This window comes from Pavona decussata, unplaced genomic scaffold, assembly GCF_977016875.1.
Source record: "Pavona decussata unplaced genomic scaffold, jaPavDecu1.1 SCAFFOLD_87, whole genome shotgun sequence".
Classification (NCBI taxonomy): Eukaryota; Metazoa; Cnidaria; class Anthozoa; order Scleractinia; family Agariciidae; genus Pavona; species Pavona decussata.
Window position 1 is genome coordinate 4258356 of NW_028145504.1, and position 16083 is coordinate 4274438.

Below are 16083 nucleotides of genomic sequence, written 5' to 3' on the forward strand. Positions count from 1 at the left end.
ATCTCCCAGCCAAAGATTATGCCTGCCATTCATTCCGCAGGGGTGGGCTTCCTTTGCTTTTCAAGCGGGTGTGCCTATAGAGCTCATCAAGATGCTGGGTGACTGGCATTCGGATGCCGTGCTCCTATATCTTACTGTGCCACTCACCATTAGATTGCAATCAGTTAATGTTATTGCCAAGGCTATAATCAACAATAATTCCTCCACTCTACCACCTCCACAGTTTGGGTTTGGAGTGTAATTTAGTCAAGTTTAGATTTTATATGGAATGTTAATTATTAACTTAGTATCAATAAAGGCTGTCTTAGTCCCAAACTTGCGTGTTTTCATGGCTTGTGTTTTAGGGGTAGCATCAGCTCAGTTGATGCCCGTCTAAATCTCAAACATGGGGTATGGGACTCAGACAGTCTTAGTGCCACGCTATTACAGGTTTCATTGTTCCTTGTATTTTTACTGTCTCTAGCAAGTCACGTGAGATAGTAGGTACTAGACAAGTACAGCGTGCTAGTTAAAGTACTATTGCCTAATAATCTAGATTAGGAGCTGTGTTAGCTTTTTCCAGGTCACTTGCTTATTGCTATCGCTAGCGTGCATGCAGTACAACTTAGTAGTTGATTAGAAGTAGTTTTCCCTCCCCGCCCTCCCGGATATCTTGATTTTCCATATACTATTGTAGCTTATCTACCTGTTCTCCCGTATTATACATAGACAGCCGGGTGCATCGTGTTTTATTGTTAATTGTCTTTATTGATTTTATATTGTCTTAATTTGTTTTGCTGGAGTGTAATTTAGTCAAGTTTAGATTTTATATGGAATGTTAATTATTAACTTAGTATCAATAAAGGCTGTCTTAGTCCCAAACTTGCGTGTTTTCATGGCTTGTGGTTTAGGGCCATTCAAAGTAACATCGCCCCTTGACGTTTAAAGCAAACACGAATCTGTGCCCAGTTATTTGTTAGGTTCTAAGGAAAAGGAAATGAACTGGCCTTTAATTGAAGTGGCCAGTGCAAATGAACTAATTGTCGTTTTTTTCCCCGTACGCTATAGACCCTGATTTCTTTCACCGTGCGGCCTAAGCTCGTTTTCTTTGAACGCGGAATTGTTGACACAACGAATTGGTAAGTCAAATCTCTGAATCTGTCTTTGTTTAACCGGCCTTTAATTGATTTGACATAAATGCACTAATTGGTTTTGTTTTTTACCTTAATAGAGTATTTTCGACAGGCCTGGTTTTCGCTTGAATTTGATATGACAGTCTCTCTCCACTAAAGGAATTTTGGTACATCAAACCTTAAAATTAAAATTGAGGGTTGAATACAACCCCTATTGGGCAAACTAAATTTTAGAGTTACGGCCTATTATTGATTTGACATGTGCAAATTACCCATGCCAGCACAGATACACTAATTGTTTTCGATTTTTTAACCTTTCCAATAGAGAATTTTCGACAAGCCTGGTTTCCGTTTGAAGTTGATATGAACTTGACAGCGCCTCTCCACTGAAAGGAATTTTTGGTGAGTCAAATCTTAAAAAAATTTCCATATTGAAACGCATAAAGTCAGGGGGTTGTACCTCGCTGAACCGCGCTCGAGGGTTCAGTCTTTTAAACAAACTAAATGTCAGGGGTTGATTTTACGTAAACCTTAAGTTTAAAATTGAGGGTTGAACAATTAGAGTTAAGGTCAGGGTTATGCAACCCTGGGGTTCAGCCTATAAGCAAATTAAATTACTAGGATTTGCGGTCAAGGTTCAGGATTTAGGTCTAGAGGGTTAGAGTTAGGGTTAGGGTTAGGTTTAGGGTTAGGGATGTGCTCTTCCCGCACAACTACTCAATCCCCCCCCCCCCCCCGAGGCAAAAGCTGACAGGATATGTTCCAGCCAAAGCATCTTTTACCCCCAAGGAGACCTGGACGCACGACTTCTGTGTCTTGGCCAGACAAGATGAAAATGTTACCCCCTCAAGGGCCAGGCTTAATAAACTTTTAGATGCTGGTCTTGGAAAGGCACGACTTGCAGTTCAAGAGAATGCAAGCCACAAAGAACTAAGTACAGCTCTGGAAAATCATTTTCCAAAGCTAAATGAAGCCGGCGGGTTCAAATTTCTCGGTGCTGATGGAGGAGGAGGTGGACAGAGAGAATTGTCTCTAGTCTATCCTAGTGCCTTTGGGTATACAGTGCCACATTTGCGGGAGCGCTTTGGTCAGGCTGTGGCCTACATCCGCACGGATTTAGATGAGAGTCCATTGAAACAAGAAGTAATTAACACTCATGCAGTCCAGGCAAATGCTTAATATTTAGCTATTATTCTTAGTAGCACCACAGAAAAATGTGTTCTTGTTTCACCTTTTACTACGGGACCAGTGTAATTAACTTTTTTTTTTCTTGTTTGACCATAAAATGTACACAAAATGAAAATAAAATGAAACATCTATTTGTAGGTTGGACTTACCCCAAAGGTAGATTGTGTAAATTGTGGACTCTCTATTCTCATGGCAATGGTTAGAGACCACCAACAGCAATGCAGACGTGGATCCTCAAGGTAAACTAAACTCATATTGCATCCTGGGTATATTAATGTTAGTGTCAGATAATGACCAGAATGTGTGGATACACCTATACCTTGAACATATAATGTTATACATTTCTTTTATATGCTGTGGTGTTTATCACAGTGTTATTTTTTATTAACAGTTTGCTTTGAGTTATGTTGGTAAACATTTTTTCCCAAGTAGTTTAACATTTGACAGTTGGTGGTTAGCACATTACATGGTTTTTGCAATCAAGATTGAAAATAACAGTTACACAATGTTGTTGTAAGTTACATGTAACAAAACAAAATGAACAGAGTTCAAAAGTCAAAAGAGTTTTTGTTTTTCAGAGGTGTGGTTGACAGAGATGATGGACCACAAGTAAGTGCTTTTGCCAACTTTTTTGGGGTAATCTCTGAGACCTTTACAGTGAACCAAGCATTTTGAATGATTTATTAATATATTATTTTAATGCAGTTTATAGCCAAGAGGTTATCAAAATGCAATTGTAATTATTATGTTTTAAATTTCTAATAAATCAATTGTACTTGTAGGTTGAAGATTTTCAGGAATGCGAAGCCAAAGTGCAACAAGATGCACAAGGGTAAATGCTGTTAAGAAAACATAATTTGTGTAAGGTTCCCTTTCAGAATGGTTCTATAAAATTGCAGAAAAAAAACATCCTCTTCATTAATTGCAAACAAAAAATATTCATGTAAGTAAATTTGTCAAACTGCAAACCACTTGGTCCAGTGAATGTGTAGTGTCAATTGTCAAAACGAAAATCTCCAATGCAAGTGCATCGCCGCAAACCCAAATTCACCTTTATTTGATTTTCAAACAGCACTTAATTTTAATTTACAATGCCTACCAGGAGAAATGTGTAAAATATAAACATATAGCTGTTCTGCTTTGATAGGCAGCACTGACAATTTTTATTAGACACAAAATAAGAACTGCTTGCAGCAGTGCATAATAGCACTTGGGTACTCAAGATGTTTGTTTGACTACACTTTACATAGCATGTAACTTTTATTTTCAGCAAAGTCACTTCAACGGGTACATGTACCACCTCAAGAAAGGTAAGTCTGATTGTCATCACCGATAAACAACTATACCCCAAAATAGCCATAACACATTGTAACCATCATCATTATCATCATAACAATAATGAACAATAAATTTCAAGAACACATCCTGTTGATAGTCTGGGCACCCTTATTCAATCACCCTTTAGGCTTTCACTAAGTACTTTCTCTGGGTATGTCTTTTTCTGAACAGGCTTGCCAATAACAAATATTAATTTGTTGCCATGAAGCAAGCACATCATCTATTTCCTTCATGGATTTGGATTAATCTCTGTATTTATGTAGGAGCCATGGATGCTATTGAATGAAGTGTTTCCGGTACATGACTTAGTGCAGTGCAAACAAGCCTGGGAGTCCTCTGGAGGGGATGTGAGCAGGGCAGTGGCAAAGTTGGGTGGCTGGCTTGATGAAGCTATTAATAGCAATAAGCCCCAAGATTTCTTTCAAATTACGTGTAGATCTGCTAATAATTAACAAATTCTCAGAAAGTAAATTGATGAACATTAGGTAGACTCATCTGAATCAGTGTCTACAACATTCACAACTGAAACAGTTGTATACCTTGATAGTTTCAACCTTGAAACTCCAAACTTTGTGCTTTTTCATATGGCTTAACTTAAGAGGCTTTAGCTAGTTAATTACCAATGGGAATGAAACTCAGTATTGTGGTTGACTTGTAACACACTATAGGTTTTTTTACCTACTAGATAGGGACTAGACAGTGACTCAGACAGCTAGAAATAGTGTTTTTTGCCAAACTCTTTAGGGGAAAATGAAATTATGGGAAAGCTTTAAGCTGCCATTACACGTTGAAACTTTTAGCTGAAACTTGTGTGCAACCCCGCTGCGAAACAAGTTTCACAAAGTAGTGTTACACAGTGAAATTCTTGTTTTTTCACCACTACAACCGTTGCGAGCCATTGCGGAAGGAGAAAGCGGTTCTACTTTTCATGAAACTTGTCTCGCCAAAAAAAACCAAACTATGTTACACGGTGCAACGCCTGCTGAAACTTTATTGGCAGCGCTGTTGCACACAATTTTCAGCTAACAGTTTCAACGTGTAACAGCAGCTTTAGGAGTATTTCTCATATTTTCTCCTCTTTTCACTTTCAGATAGCCTAGAAGGTGACAAAGAGCTTCCAATCTTTACAGAGATTTTGGAGGAGAAGCAAAATGGTGATTATCAAATGTTTACTTTGATTTTTTTCCCAGTCTCTGACTCTAGAAATACATGTAGCAATGCCCTTTTCCGGTAGGGTCAAAAGAGATTCTCAGGGGAGGGATAACCAGGCACTTTTGATAGAAATTTTTTTTTGGGGGGGGGAGGGGGGATTGGTACCAAAAGAAACTCCATGGGTAGATCTTTTCTGCAACAACTCAATGGTTAAAAAACCATACGCCTTATTCCAAAATGGCGACCGCCCGAGACGATCTGGGGAGAGTAGCATGATAACGAGGCATCAAGGGCCGGTTCTCTGTTTACAAATGCTAATCACGCACACGTGAGAAATTCGGAGAAAATGCCTCAAAATTGCTGTGTTCCTGAATGCAAAAAGAAAGTTTATGTAAAAGATGGAGAAAAGATTTCTTACTTTAAGAGTGCCTGACTGTAACTTTCGAGAATCGCTGGCCAAGCTTGGAAAATCGAAACTCTTGATAATTTGTCTGAAGTTTACTTTTGGGGAACTATCTTCGAAAATATTATTTGAATGTTCTGGAAATTTCTAGTTTTCGAGAATTTTGAAGAAAACGAAATAACGGGTTTTGCCTCATTAGTTATGCACAAATGTCACTCAAAATTAGCCAAGTTCAATACGCTTGTGTTGAAACAGTACGCAACGCTAGAAAGCAAGATCGGTTTTGAATAAGAGCATAACTCACCTACTTTCTATCAATGGGACCTATGTAAACTTTTGTTCAACTTTGAAGGGTTTTATGGCTCTTTGAAAAATTGACATTTCGGGGACTTCGCGATGAGGCGAAAATTGAGTAAGTTTGAAGGTTTAAAATGCATCTTGGTATGTCAGGTATCGACTCGAGAGGAACATTGTGATGAAGCTTAGGTCTTCGTCTTTAATAATACGAAATAAAAAATCTGGGCAATCGATGCACGCGCTGACGAAAACCAGAGTTAGCGAGGCTTCGTTAACAAATTTGCATAATTCGCAACTTATGAGAAAATGCTATGTTGCGGCGACTAAGTGAAAACATTGACCCAGGCTATCTTCAAATGGTCATTTTACCTCATATTGCATTTGTCTGTTTCTCTTTCTTGTTTAATAACGTGGTAGAAAAGGTCTGGACAAAAAAGTGCGTAATCGGAAAAGAAAATATTTGCCAAATTCTGGTGGGAAATTTGCATTAATAAATCTTTCTGCACAGGAATCTGATTGGGAAGGTTTCGTTAAGAGACTATTTGACCGAAACACTCCATATTAAAGGAGTCAAAACAACGTTTAATAATTTGATTTCAACCAATTATTGTCGAATCTTAACCTTTAAAGTAATAGTGCCACACTGATACTTGCTGTTGCGTTACCTGCGTCACATCAGTAGCTGTCGATATGTCTTACAATATAATGCCCACAAACCAACTTGTGCTGCAAAATTGCCATTTACAACAACTAGAAAAAAGACTTTTATTTACTGGCATATGAGTGGTTTTGATAAAAATAAAACGTTCACATGACGCTTGAATCACGTTTAAAAGATACATGCTTGTCAAATGAGATGCGAAAGTTGAACATAGGGTCGGTCAAAGTGAATATTTTTAATTAAATCAAGTTTGATACTGGAATGCTTTTTCAAATAGCTAGTCCAACCTTCTTCAGTGGCCTTCCAAATAATGATCACCCAGAAGTGGGTCAGTCAAAGAAACTCTCTGTTCGTGTTGTTTGATACTGTACCTTCGCAAGCGACTGAAAAACAATGTCAGCCGGCACGCCATATTTTAACGTAATTTATACTGGTATGAAATATCGCACATACACGGATACATGCTTCAAAACCTGTACACCAATTTTCGTTTAACAAAATAATAACTTAGTTTCTACCTACAGTCCACATTGGCTGTAGGGTATGCATTTATCTTTGTCGAATGTCAACAACAGAAACACGTATCTCAGTGACACTGTAGACACGCAATGTCTACTCCATACATTACAGGTAGCCGAAGCTCTATGATCTTTGTTTCCCCGTTATTTTTTCATGTCACGATGAGTGTTACGCAATGGCGTAAATTGTAAGGGTTTGTATGGGAATTTACGAACGTGTTTTGGAGTCGAAAGTAAAGGGCATGAATTGAACAAAAATTGCTTACCTTGTCTCCTTGATATCTTGCCAGGGTTTGTGTGCCATATTTTGGCCATAATTCAGTACGATTCCAGTGGGTTTTCGGTTCGCTGAAAATTTTCCTCTCTCTATACGGTATCCTACTATAGCTATATATCCCCAAAATCGTGGTCACTTCGGTAGCAATAGTATTCTTTGAAATAAATTGCAACGTTAACAACGCGGTCATTATAAAACACAAGTCGCAGAGGAAGAACTGTGGACCACGGAAGAGGCATAAAGTTAGTACTGGGATGGGAGGACTATGGACTACGGACTATGGACTGACTGCACGCCCACAGTTTACATTAGCTGTAGGGCATGTATTTATCTTTGTCGAATATCAACAACAGAAACATGGTTATCTCAGTGATACGCAATGTCTACTGCATGCGTGTCTATGTATGACATCTACATGATTGTGCACGTGGGCTCATTGGCTGATCACGATCAATGATCATCAAACATCCTTTTGCGCATTTAATCACGCCAGTTTTCGCCATATCGAACCCTGAGGTGAATGCTAAAAACTAAAATGACGGCTCTCTTCAGCGCGTATTAAAAATCCAGCTGTTTCACTGAGATAAAGCAAGATTTTATGTTTGCACTGTCGATCCTCGCTATTTTATTCCCAGTCCTTGTCTGTTTCTAAAAAAAAAAAAAAAACAATAAAGAGCCAAAAACAACTACCGAAACTTGATTTGATACATCTTAAACTTACTGAGAATAAATACAAGAAAGATATGATTTTCAGACTTCAGTTCTCCTTTAAACCCAGTCTGTAGTCCGTAGTCCTCCACTTACCTTAGTTTCTCTTTTATACCCAGTCCGTGGTCCGCAGTCCTTTGTCTGCGACTCAGATTTTATAATGACCGCATTGTTGACGTTGCTACTGAAGTGATCAACCTTTTGGGGACATATATAGCAGGATATAGAGCAAGGAAAATGTTCAGCAAACCTTTAAAACCCCACTGGAATCGTACTGAAATGGCCAAAATGGCGCACAAACACTGGCAAGAGATCAAGGAGACAAGGTAAGCTATTTTTGTTCAATTTATGCCCTTTATTTTCGACTCCAAAACACATTCGTAAATTCCCATACAAACCCTAATAATTTACGCCATTGCGTAACACTCATCGTGACATGACAATACAAAGGTCAAACAAAGGTCATAGAGCTTCGGTTACCCATGATGTATGCAGTAGACAGGGTCACTGAGATACATACCCGTGTTTCTGTTGTTGACATTCGACAAAGATAAATGCATGCCCTACAGCATATGTGGACTGTAGATAGGTTATTATTTTGTTAAACAGATATTGGCACACAGGTTTTGAAGCGTGTATCCGTGTATGTGTGAAATTTCATACCAGTATTACGTTAAAATATGGCGTGCCGGCTTACATTGTTTTTCAGTCACTTGCGAAGGTACAGTATCAAACAACACGAACAGAGAGGGGTTTTGTTTAATGACCCGCTTCTGGGTGATCATTATTTGGAAGGCCACTGAAAAAGGTTGGACTAGCTATTTGAAAAAGCATTTCAGTAAACAAACTTTATTTAATTAATAATATTCACTTTGATGACCCTGATCTATGTCTAACTTTCCCACTTAATGACAAGCGTGTATTCCAGTGTCATGTGAACGTTTTATTTTTATCAAAACCGCTCAAATGCCAGTAGAGAAAGGTCTTTTTTCTAGTTGTTGTAAATGGCGATTTCCCAGCACAAGTTGGTTTGTGGGCATCTTTTAAAACATATCGACAGCTAATGACGTGACGTAGGTAACGCAATAGCGAGTATCAGTTTGACAATATAATTTAAAGGTTATAAAGATTCGACAATTATTTGTTGAAATGTTGAAATCAGATTCTTAAACGTTGTTTTGACGCCTTTTATATGGAGTGTTTCGGTCAAATAGTATCTTAACGAAACCTTCCCAATCAGATTCCTTTGGCTGCAGAAAGATTTATTGGGAGATTTGCATTATGCAAATTTCCCACCAGAATTTGGCAAATATTTTCTTTTCCGATTACGCACTTTTTTTGTCCAGACCTTTTCTACCACGTTATTAAACAAGAAAGAGAAACAGACAAATGCAATATGAGGTAAAATGACCATTTGAAGATAGCCTGGGTCAATGTTTTCACCGAGTCGCCACAACATAGCATTTTCTCATAAGTTGCGAATTATGCAAATTTGTTAACGAAGCCTCGCTAACTCTGGTTTTCGTCAGCGCGTGCATCGATTGCCCAGATTTTTTATTTCGTATTATTAAAGACGAAGACCTAAGCTTCATCACAATGTTCCTCTCGAGTCGATACCTGACATACCAAGATGCATTTTAAACCTTCAAACTTACTCAATTTTCGCCTCATCGCGAAGTCCTCAAAATGTCAATTTTTCAAAGAGCCATAAAACCCTTCAAAGTTGAACAAAAGTTTACATAGGTCCCATTGATAGAAAGTAGGTGAGTTATGCTCTTATTCAAAACCGATCTCGCTTTCTAGTGTTGCGTACTGTTTCAACACAAGCGTATTGAACTTGGCTAATTTTGAGTGACATTTGTGCATAACTAATGAGGCAAAACCCGTTATTTCGTTTTCTTCAAAATTCTCGAAAACTAAAAATTTCCAGAACATTCAAATAATATTTTCAAAGATAGTTCCCCAAAAGTAAACTTCAGGCAAATTATCAGGAGTTTCAATTTTTCAAGCTTGGCCAGCGATTCTCGAAAGTTACAGTCAGGCACTCTTAAGTTTCCTGACCAAGTTAAGGAAAGAGATATGTTCATGAAATGGATAGCCGCCATACGAAGAGATGTCGGCGAACATTTTAAAGTGACCGAGCACACGAAAGTTTGCTCGAGGCATTTTAAGCCAGGAGATATTGTCAAAGCAATTGCAGGTCGTAAGCGTACTTTACTAGCTACTGCAGTGCCGTCTCGATTTCCTTGGAAAAAGGGATCCACGGTAAAACATAAGGCACCGACGAGAAGAAGCCCAATTAAGAGAAAAAGCGCAGCAAAAACCACAACCACGAACGCTGAAGATGTTTCCACGTGCGATGTCAGCATTACAGCACAGAAATCTGAATGTCAGGTTCTTACATCAACCAGCACATATTCCAAGCCTTGTATAGACGACTAAGAATTACAAGATATAAGCCGCGACCTTAAAGTGGAAAACGAACGGCTGGTTCAAGAACTCTGTAAAGTAAAGGTTCGACAAGAAAATTTAGAATCAGAAGTTGAAGAATTGACACGCCGGAACAGTGTTTTATAGGCAAGGGTATTTCATGTAGACCTGTTTGATTCTGTTAAAGATGTGGCTTTCTATACAGGATTTCCAAACAGAAGTGTATATGAAAGTGTTTTTGCATTCCTGGACCCTGGAAGGAATGGGGAGAACATAATTTACTGGCATTCACAATCCGATGAGTCAGACACAGTGAATAACAGGTATGATGAGGATGCCCCCAAACAGGGCAGACCTAGACATTTAACTCCGAAGGATGAATATTTTTTAACCCTTTGCAGACTGAGGCAAGGATTTAAAGAAGATCATTTGGCCCATTTGTATGGAATTTCACAGACAACTGTCAGTAGAGTAACAATTTCATGGATAAATTTTATGTATTTAAAATTTAGCACAATTCCAGTGTGGCCATCAAGGGTTCAAATTGACAAACACATGCCAGCTGATTTTAAAGAGAGATATCCATCAACCAGAGTAATTATTGACTGCACTGAGATCCGCTGTCAGATGCCCAAGAGCATGCGCCTGAACAGTGAACTTTTTAGTTCATATAAAAACCACACAACACTTAAGAGTTTGGTTGGCATATCACCTGGAGGTGCTCTAACTTTTGTTAGCCAGCTCTACACTGGCCACCTCTCTGATAGAGAGATAGTAACAAGATCTGGATTTTTAAAGCTACCATTCAACCGAAGAGATGCTGTCATGGCAGATAAGGGATTTACAGTAGAGGATCTGTTGCCCCTTGGAGTTTCCCTGAATATACCACCCTTTCTAGGAAGTAAGGGGCAAATGAGCCCTGAGGAAGTGGTAGAGACACAATCAATTGCTGCCCTTCGCATTCATGTGGAAAGGGCAATAAACAAAATTAAAAATTTTCACATATAAGACAGTGTGGTTCCATTCACCAACTTTACGGTTGTAAATCAAATGTGGGCAGTGTGTGCTATGCTCTGTAATTTCCAAAACAGTATTATTAGTGAATAGTTTTTGTTATCCTTTAAAACCGAAAAAAACTGATTTGGAAATAGACTTCTGTCTCCAGTAAAACCTTAGTTTTATACTCCTCTTGCCAATTGTTGTTTTCATTGATTTACACTTTCAGAATATTTCAGGGTTATTATGTGCTAATTATTCTGTGATAGCCTCTCCCCTCACCCTTCTCTCACAAAGACACAACTGTAGTCAAGGCATCTCCATGAAGTAGCTAAACAGACAAAACAATTAAATTATATTCTCCTGCTACATGTACTTCATGCCTGTTGCTATAATGACATATGTATTATTGAAAACTAGTACAGAAATTCTGTGGAATCTAAATTAAAGTGTTGTCCATATAGTGATTGTAATAATAGTAAATGAGAATGCAACACCACAAACTCAGCCTTGAAAAACTCTTTCGCCTTGTAAAATGTTCTAGTTTTCTACAGAGCAGCTACAGGAAGGAAATATTCAAAGTAGTAATGACAGTGTTTCTCGCAGAGGGTATCCCAGTGATCTTCATCAAACTTGATCCTCTCCACACTAAGTCCTTTACTTGTATAAACAATAAAATCGCACCACTGGGCACCAGTTAGTCCCATAAGTCCTTGTACTTGGTCGTAATAGACATGTCCTTTTTTCAATGTGGGTTTTCCATCTTTCTTCTCCATGAAGAAGCCAGGGTCGTCACAAGCATCAAGGGGTGTAACATTAAATTTAGAAGAAGGACATTTCACTTTCCCAATTCCAAAGCTGTCTTTGCAGCTCAAGTCAATGACTTTAGCATCAGGTGAACAACCTAAAATTGGAACTTTAGGTGACACAAACAGACCACTTTTGAGTACCTTAACAGGCTTTCCCACTTTACGCAGATATTTCTCGTATTCTTTTAAGGCCACTGGTTCATATATTTTGCCATGTTCCAATGCCGCAGCAGAAATCGGTTTTTGCGCCAAAAGCTCTTCAACAAACTTCTTATAGTTCCTTTGCCTCCTTGAAATTTTCCCAAAGTTAGATGCGGTAAATCTGTTTTTGCGTTCTTGCATCCATTCCACACACTCCGCCTGCTCTCTTGTCTTTTCTTCTATTTTGTTGGCCTTGATAACATTTACATTAAGACTCCTTAGCAGTTCCTGCTCTTTCTCAGTTAGATTGTCTGGTGGAACTAAAGAGCCATTACATTCATCCAAAAGAAAAGAGGGGTAAGCGGGGAATTCAGTTGCTGTGCAGTGTGCAACCTCTTGAGATCCATCAAACGAGCTTATGTAAGAGAAATTAGACTCTGTGAAGGATAGCTGGTATGATCCATATGAACCAACTGGACATTTTCCAAAGCGAGTGTCCACAGTAGGCAAAGTATCAAGACTAGCAGTGTCGACAACTTGTGTAATACCAATTTTTAAGCTATGCTGCTCAAGAGATTCAATTAAATTTTTAAGTTTTCCATTAGTGTCACTTTCTCCTCTCCTTTCTTCGGTTAGTAGGCAAGTCACCCCAGTCTTCTTGTTTTTATCAGCACTGTTAACTGGATTGGAAATCACTACTTCCATAACAGGCTGGGCATGGATCCCGTCAAGTCTTGATCGGTGCCAGCTCTGCAAGGCAGAAGTACATGCTGTACTCGGGTTTTCATCTTCTTCATCTCTCAGGTCCCGAACATCCTTACAGTTAAACAATGAGTATTTACATACTTTCATCATGAAAGCCAGGACATGGTTGCAGAATCCTGACTTTCCAGCTGCACAACTCGGCCCACAATATGCATGCTCGACTTCTCCAGAAACAATACAAAGTGCAAGTTTCAAATTATGTGGCTCTTCACGAGTTTTGAAACTGTGAAAACACCTGGCGCGATAATAGAAATACCTTTCATCGTGATAGGTTTGTATCTCATGAAGGTATTCATCAGCAAGAAAACCCTTCGCTTTCCGCATTCCTGTGGGCAACGTGTGATTATCTGCGCTGTTATTGTGCTTTTTCCCTGATTTGGAAATATGACGATCCATTTCTGCACGGGTAAACAGTGGACTTTTTTCCAGAGACGTTCCCCATCCATTTGCAGGAAAAGCTACCTTCTTTGTGTTGTGAGGTGGCTCGTCGACCGGAGGTAAGATTGGATTAGTAGAATTATCCTGACCACCGAGAAGTCGTCTTTTACGCCTGGTATAAATAAATGACATTTTCGTCTGGATCAACAAGGAGGTGGGTAATGTTTGCCTCCAAGTACTCGTTTACCCTGTAAAGTAATGGAAATATTTGAGACTCTAGGCCATAGCAATGACGCTAAGCTTATTGTTTGGTCTCGAGGGAGAGCATGCGTGGATCCGACCTGGTCGGACACACATTTTGAGGCGGAGCAAAAATCCTCCCTTCAAAACAACATCGCTAATATTATGAACTGTTTTTCGTCCTCTACTGGTATGTATCCGTAGTTTTCCAAGCTGATGACTAGAAACGGTCGCAAAAATAAACGTGGTGCTCGAGGATCACTCGAAGACGAAGGCGTCTTGAACGAGGCGAGGCGAGTCAACATGGCGGCAAACAATGAAACAAAAACACCAAACAACGCAATTCCCGAGCCTAGTCTGGCTGAGTTAAAGGACATATTGGCCGATATACAAGTTAAAGTAACTGGAATACAGCACGAGAACCTAAACCTGAAGGAAGAAATCGCCCAATTTAAGGCGGCTTTTCAATCGCAGAAACGGGATTTGGAGAAGATGAAATCTACACTTGAAGCTTCCATGAATGCAAATCTAGCACTTAAAAAAGAACTTGATGCCACAAAGAAAAAGCTGAAAGATGAAATCGAAGAGTCGAAACGATTAAGCGAAGAACTGGATGACCTAGAACAATATACAAGAAAAAACTCGCTTGAAATTCATGGAGTTCCTGCGAATGCTTATACCAGCACCGAAGAGGTATTTTTAAAGCTAGGAGAAGTCTTACATGTCCCGATTAAAGCGGAGGACATCAAGATTTCACACAAGCTAAAGGCTCATAACTCTCCAATAATCACTAAATTTGTCAGCCACAAGGTGAAATCTAATTTATACAAAGAGCGTGTTAAGTTAAAGAATCTGAAAGTATCTGATCTCTTTCCAACAACGAGTTACGCCTCCTCAATCGGCGGAGAGAATAGTCTTTTTCTAAATGAAAATCTTACAGCATATCGTCGAAGTATTGTGAAGAGAGCTAATGATATGAGAAAGGAGGGACTATTACTTAGTGTGTGGACTATGGACAGAAAGGTATTTGTAAAAACGTCACCCTCAGGAGCACCGGTAAGAATTTACAGTGTAGAGGACTTAGATAATCTTTGAGTTTCATGGAGGGAAGATCTTGCTATAAGGACGCAGAGGGGCACTCCTAATTAGAATTGAGTATCTTTTTTTTTTTTTTTTTTCTATTTGTTTGTTTTCCTAAGGTCAGTGGTCGTAAATCGAAATTTTTTTTTTTTATTCATTGCTGCAGCTTTGGTATTTATGAATCCGATTGAGCACGAAAAAATGCAAATGTTTGTCGCTCAATGTTCGTGGTCTTAGGGACCCAACAAAGAGAAGGAGCATATTCTCTTATTTAAAAGAACAGGGAGCCTCTTTCAATTTTTTACAAGAAACCTATTCAGAGGTTAACAATGAATCTGTTTGGAAAAATGAATGGGGAGGGCAAATTGTTTTTTCTCATGGGAGCCGTCATAGCAAAGGAGTGTGCATTTTGATTAACCCATCAGTGAATACAAAAATAGAGTTTTCTTTTTCTGCCACCCATGGTAGAATAACCTTAATTACAGTGAGCTTCACATGTTTTAGGCTGTCATTGTGTAACATTTATGCCCCAAACAATCCAAACGAGCAATTGCAATTTATACAAGAGCTTAATAATTGTTTGATCGACAAATCAGAACTTACAACGCTAATTATAGGGTGAGACTGGAACTGTACCTTGACAAAAAAAGACAAAAAAGGTGGATTGGCATGGAAAGCTACGAACTTTAGAAATGCAATTTTAATAACAATGGATATGTTTGATCTCATTGATATTCAAAGGGAACAATACCCCAACACAAACAAATTTTCTTACACATCAAAAGCTTTGAATGTAAAATCAAGGATTGATTTCTTTTTAGTATCGAAAGAGCTGAAAAAGTATGTTAAAACAGAAGATATCCAGGCTTCAATCGCTCCAGATAACAAAACAGTCCACATGTCACTAGATCTGCCAAAAAACACCTCGAGGGGGCCGGGGTTTTGGAAATTTAATAACACACTGCTGGACGACAAGGAATATGTTGAAAACATACGGAAGATATACCCGAAGTTACGAGAGAAACTTAAAAACGTGGAAGACAAACGGTTATTCTGGGAACTGTTAAAAATGGAGATCAGATCGGTCACCATTGCGTTCACAAAAGGAAAGTGTAAATTAATAAATAAGCGAGAATCTGAAGTAACGAAACTATTAGAACGTCCGACTTCTTATTTCTTCAATCTGGAGAAAACAAATTAAAACAAGAAGGCAATCTCCGAGCTTGAATTGGAAAACGGAGAATTTATATACAACGACAAAGAGATTTTGTCCGCAATAGAAGGTTTCTACAGAGACCTTTACACATCAAAGATATCGGGAGCGCAGTCTGAGTCCGATCAGTTCACTCAAAATTTAACGACACCTCAATTACTGAATGATGAACAAGATGAACTGGAAGGAATCCTAACATTTGAAGAATGTAAAGATACATTAAAGTCCTTTAGCAACGGAAAATCGCCTGGTGAAGATGGATTTACAGTCGAATTTTACAGATGCTTTTTTGATATCCTAGGAAACGATCTGGTGGATTCTTTGAACACTGCTCATGAGAAAGGTAAATTATCCATTTCCCAGCGTAGAGGTGTGAT

The 16083-nt window shown here is 38.8% G+C and overlaps 2 protein-coding genes across 2 annotated transcripts; one reads left to right on the forward strand and one right to left on the reverse strand.

Annotated features, from left to right (window-relative positions):
* Nucleotides 1–2837: 2837 nt before the first annotated feature.
* On the forward strand, nucleotides 2838–11092 carry LOC146474887 (uncharacterized). The gene is made up of 4 exons (XM_085116828.1): nucleotides 2838–2909; nucleotides 3571–3610; nucleotides 4730–4792; nucleotides 10251–11092. Exons 1-4 carry the CDS (start codon nucleotides 2838–2840, stop codon nucleotides 11090–11092), a joined length of 1017 nt encoding a protein of 338 aa, XP_084972954.1.
* Nucleotides 11093–11628: 536 nt separating this feature from the next.
* LOC146474888 (uncharacterized) lies at nucleotides 11629–13260 on the reverse strand. Its single transcript, XM_085116653.1, has one exon. The coding sequence runs from the start codon at nucleotides 13189–13191 to the stop codon at nucleotides 11629–11631; it is 1563 nt and encodes a 520-aa protein (XP_084972779.1). The 5' UTR covers nucleotides 13192–13260.
* Nucleotides 13261–16083: the final 2823 nt, after the last annotated feature.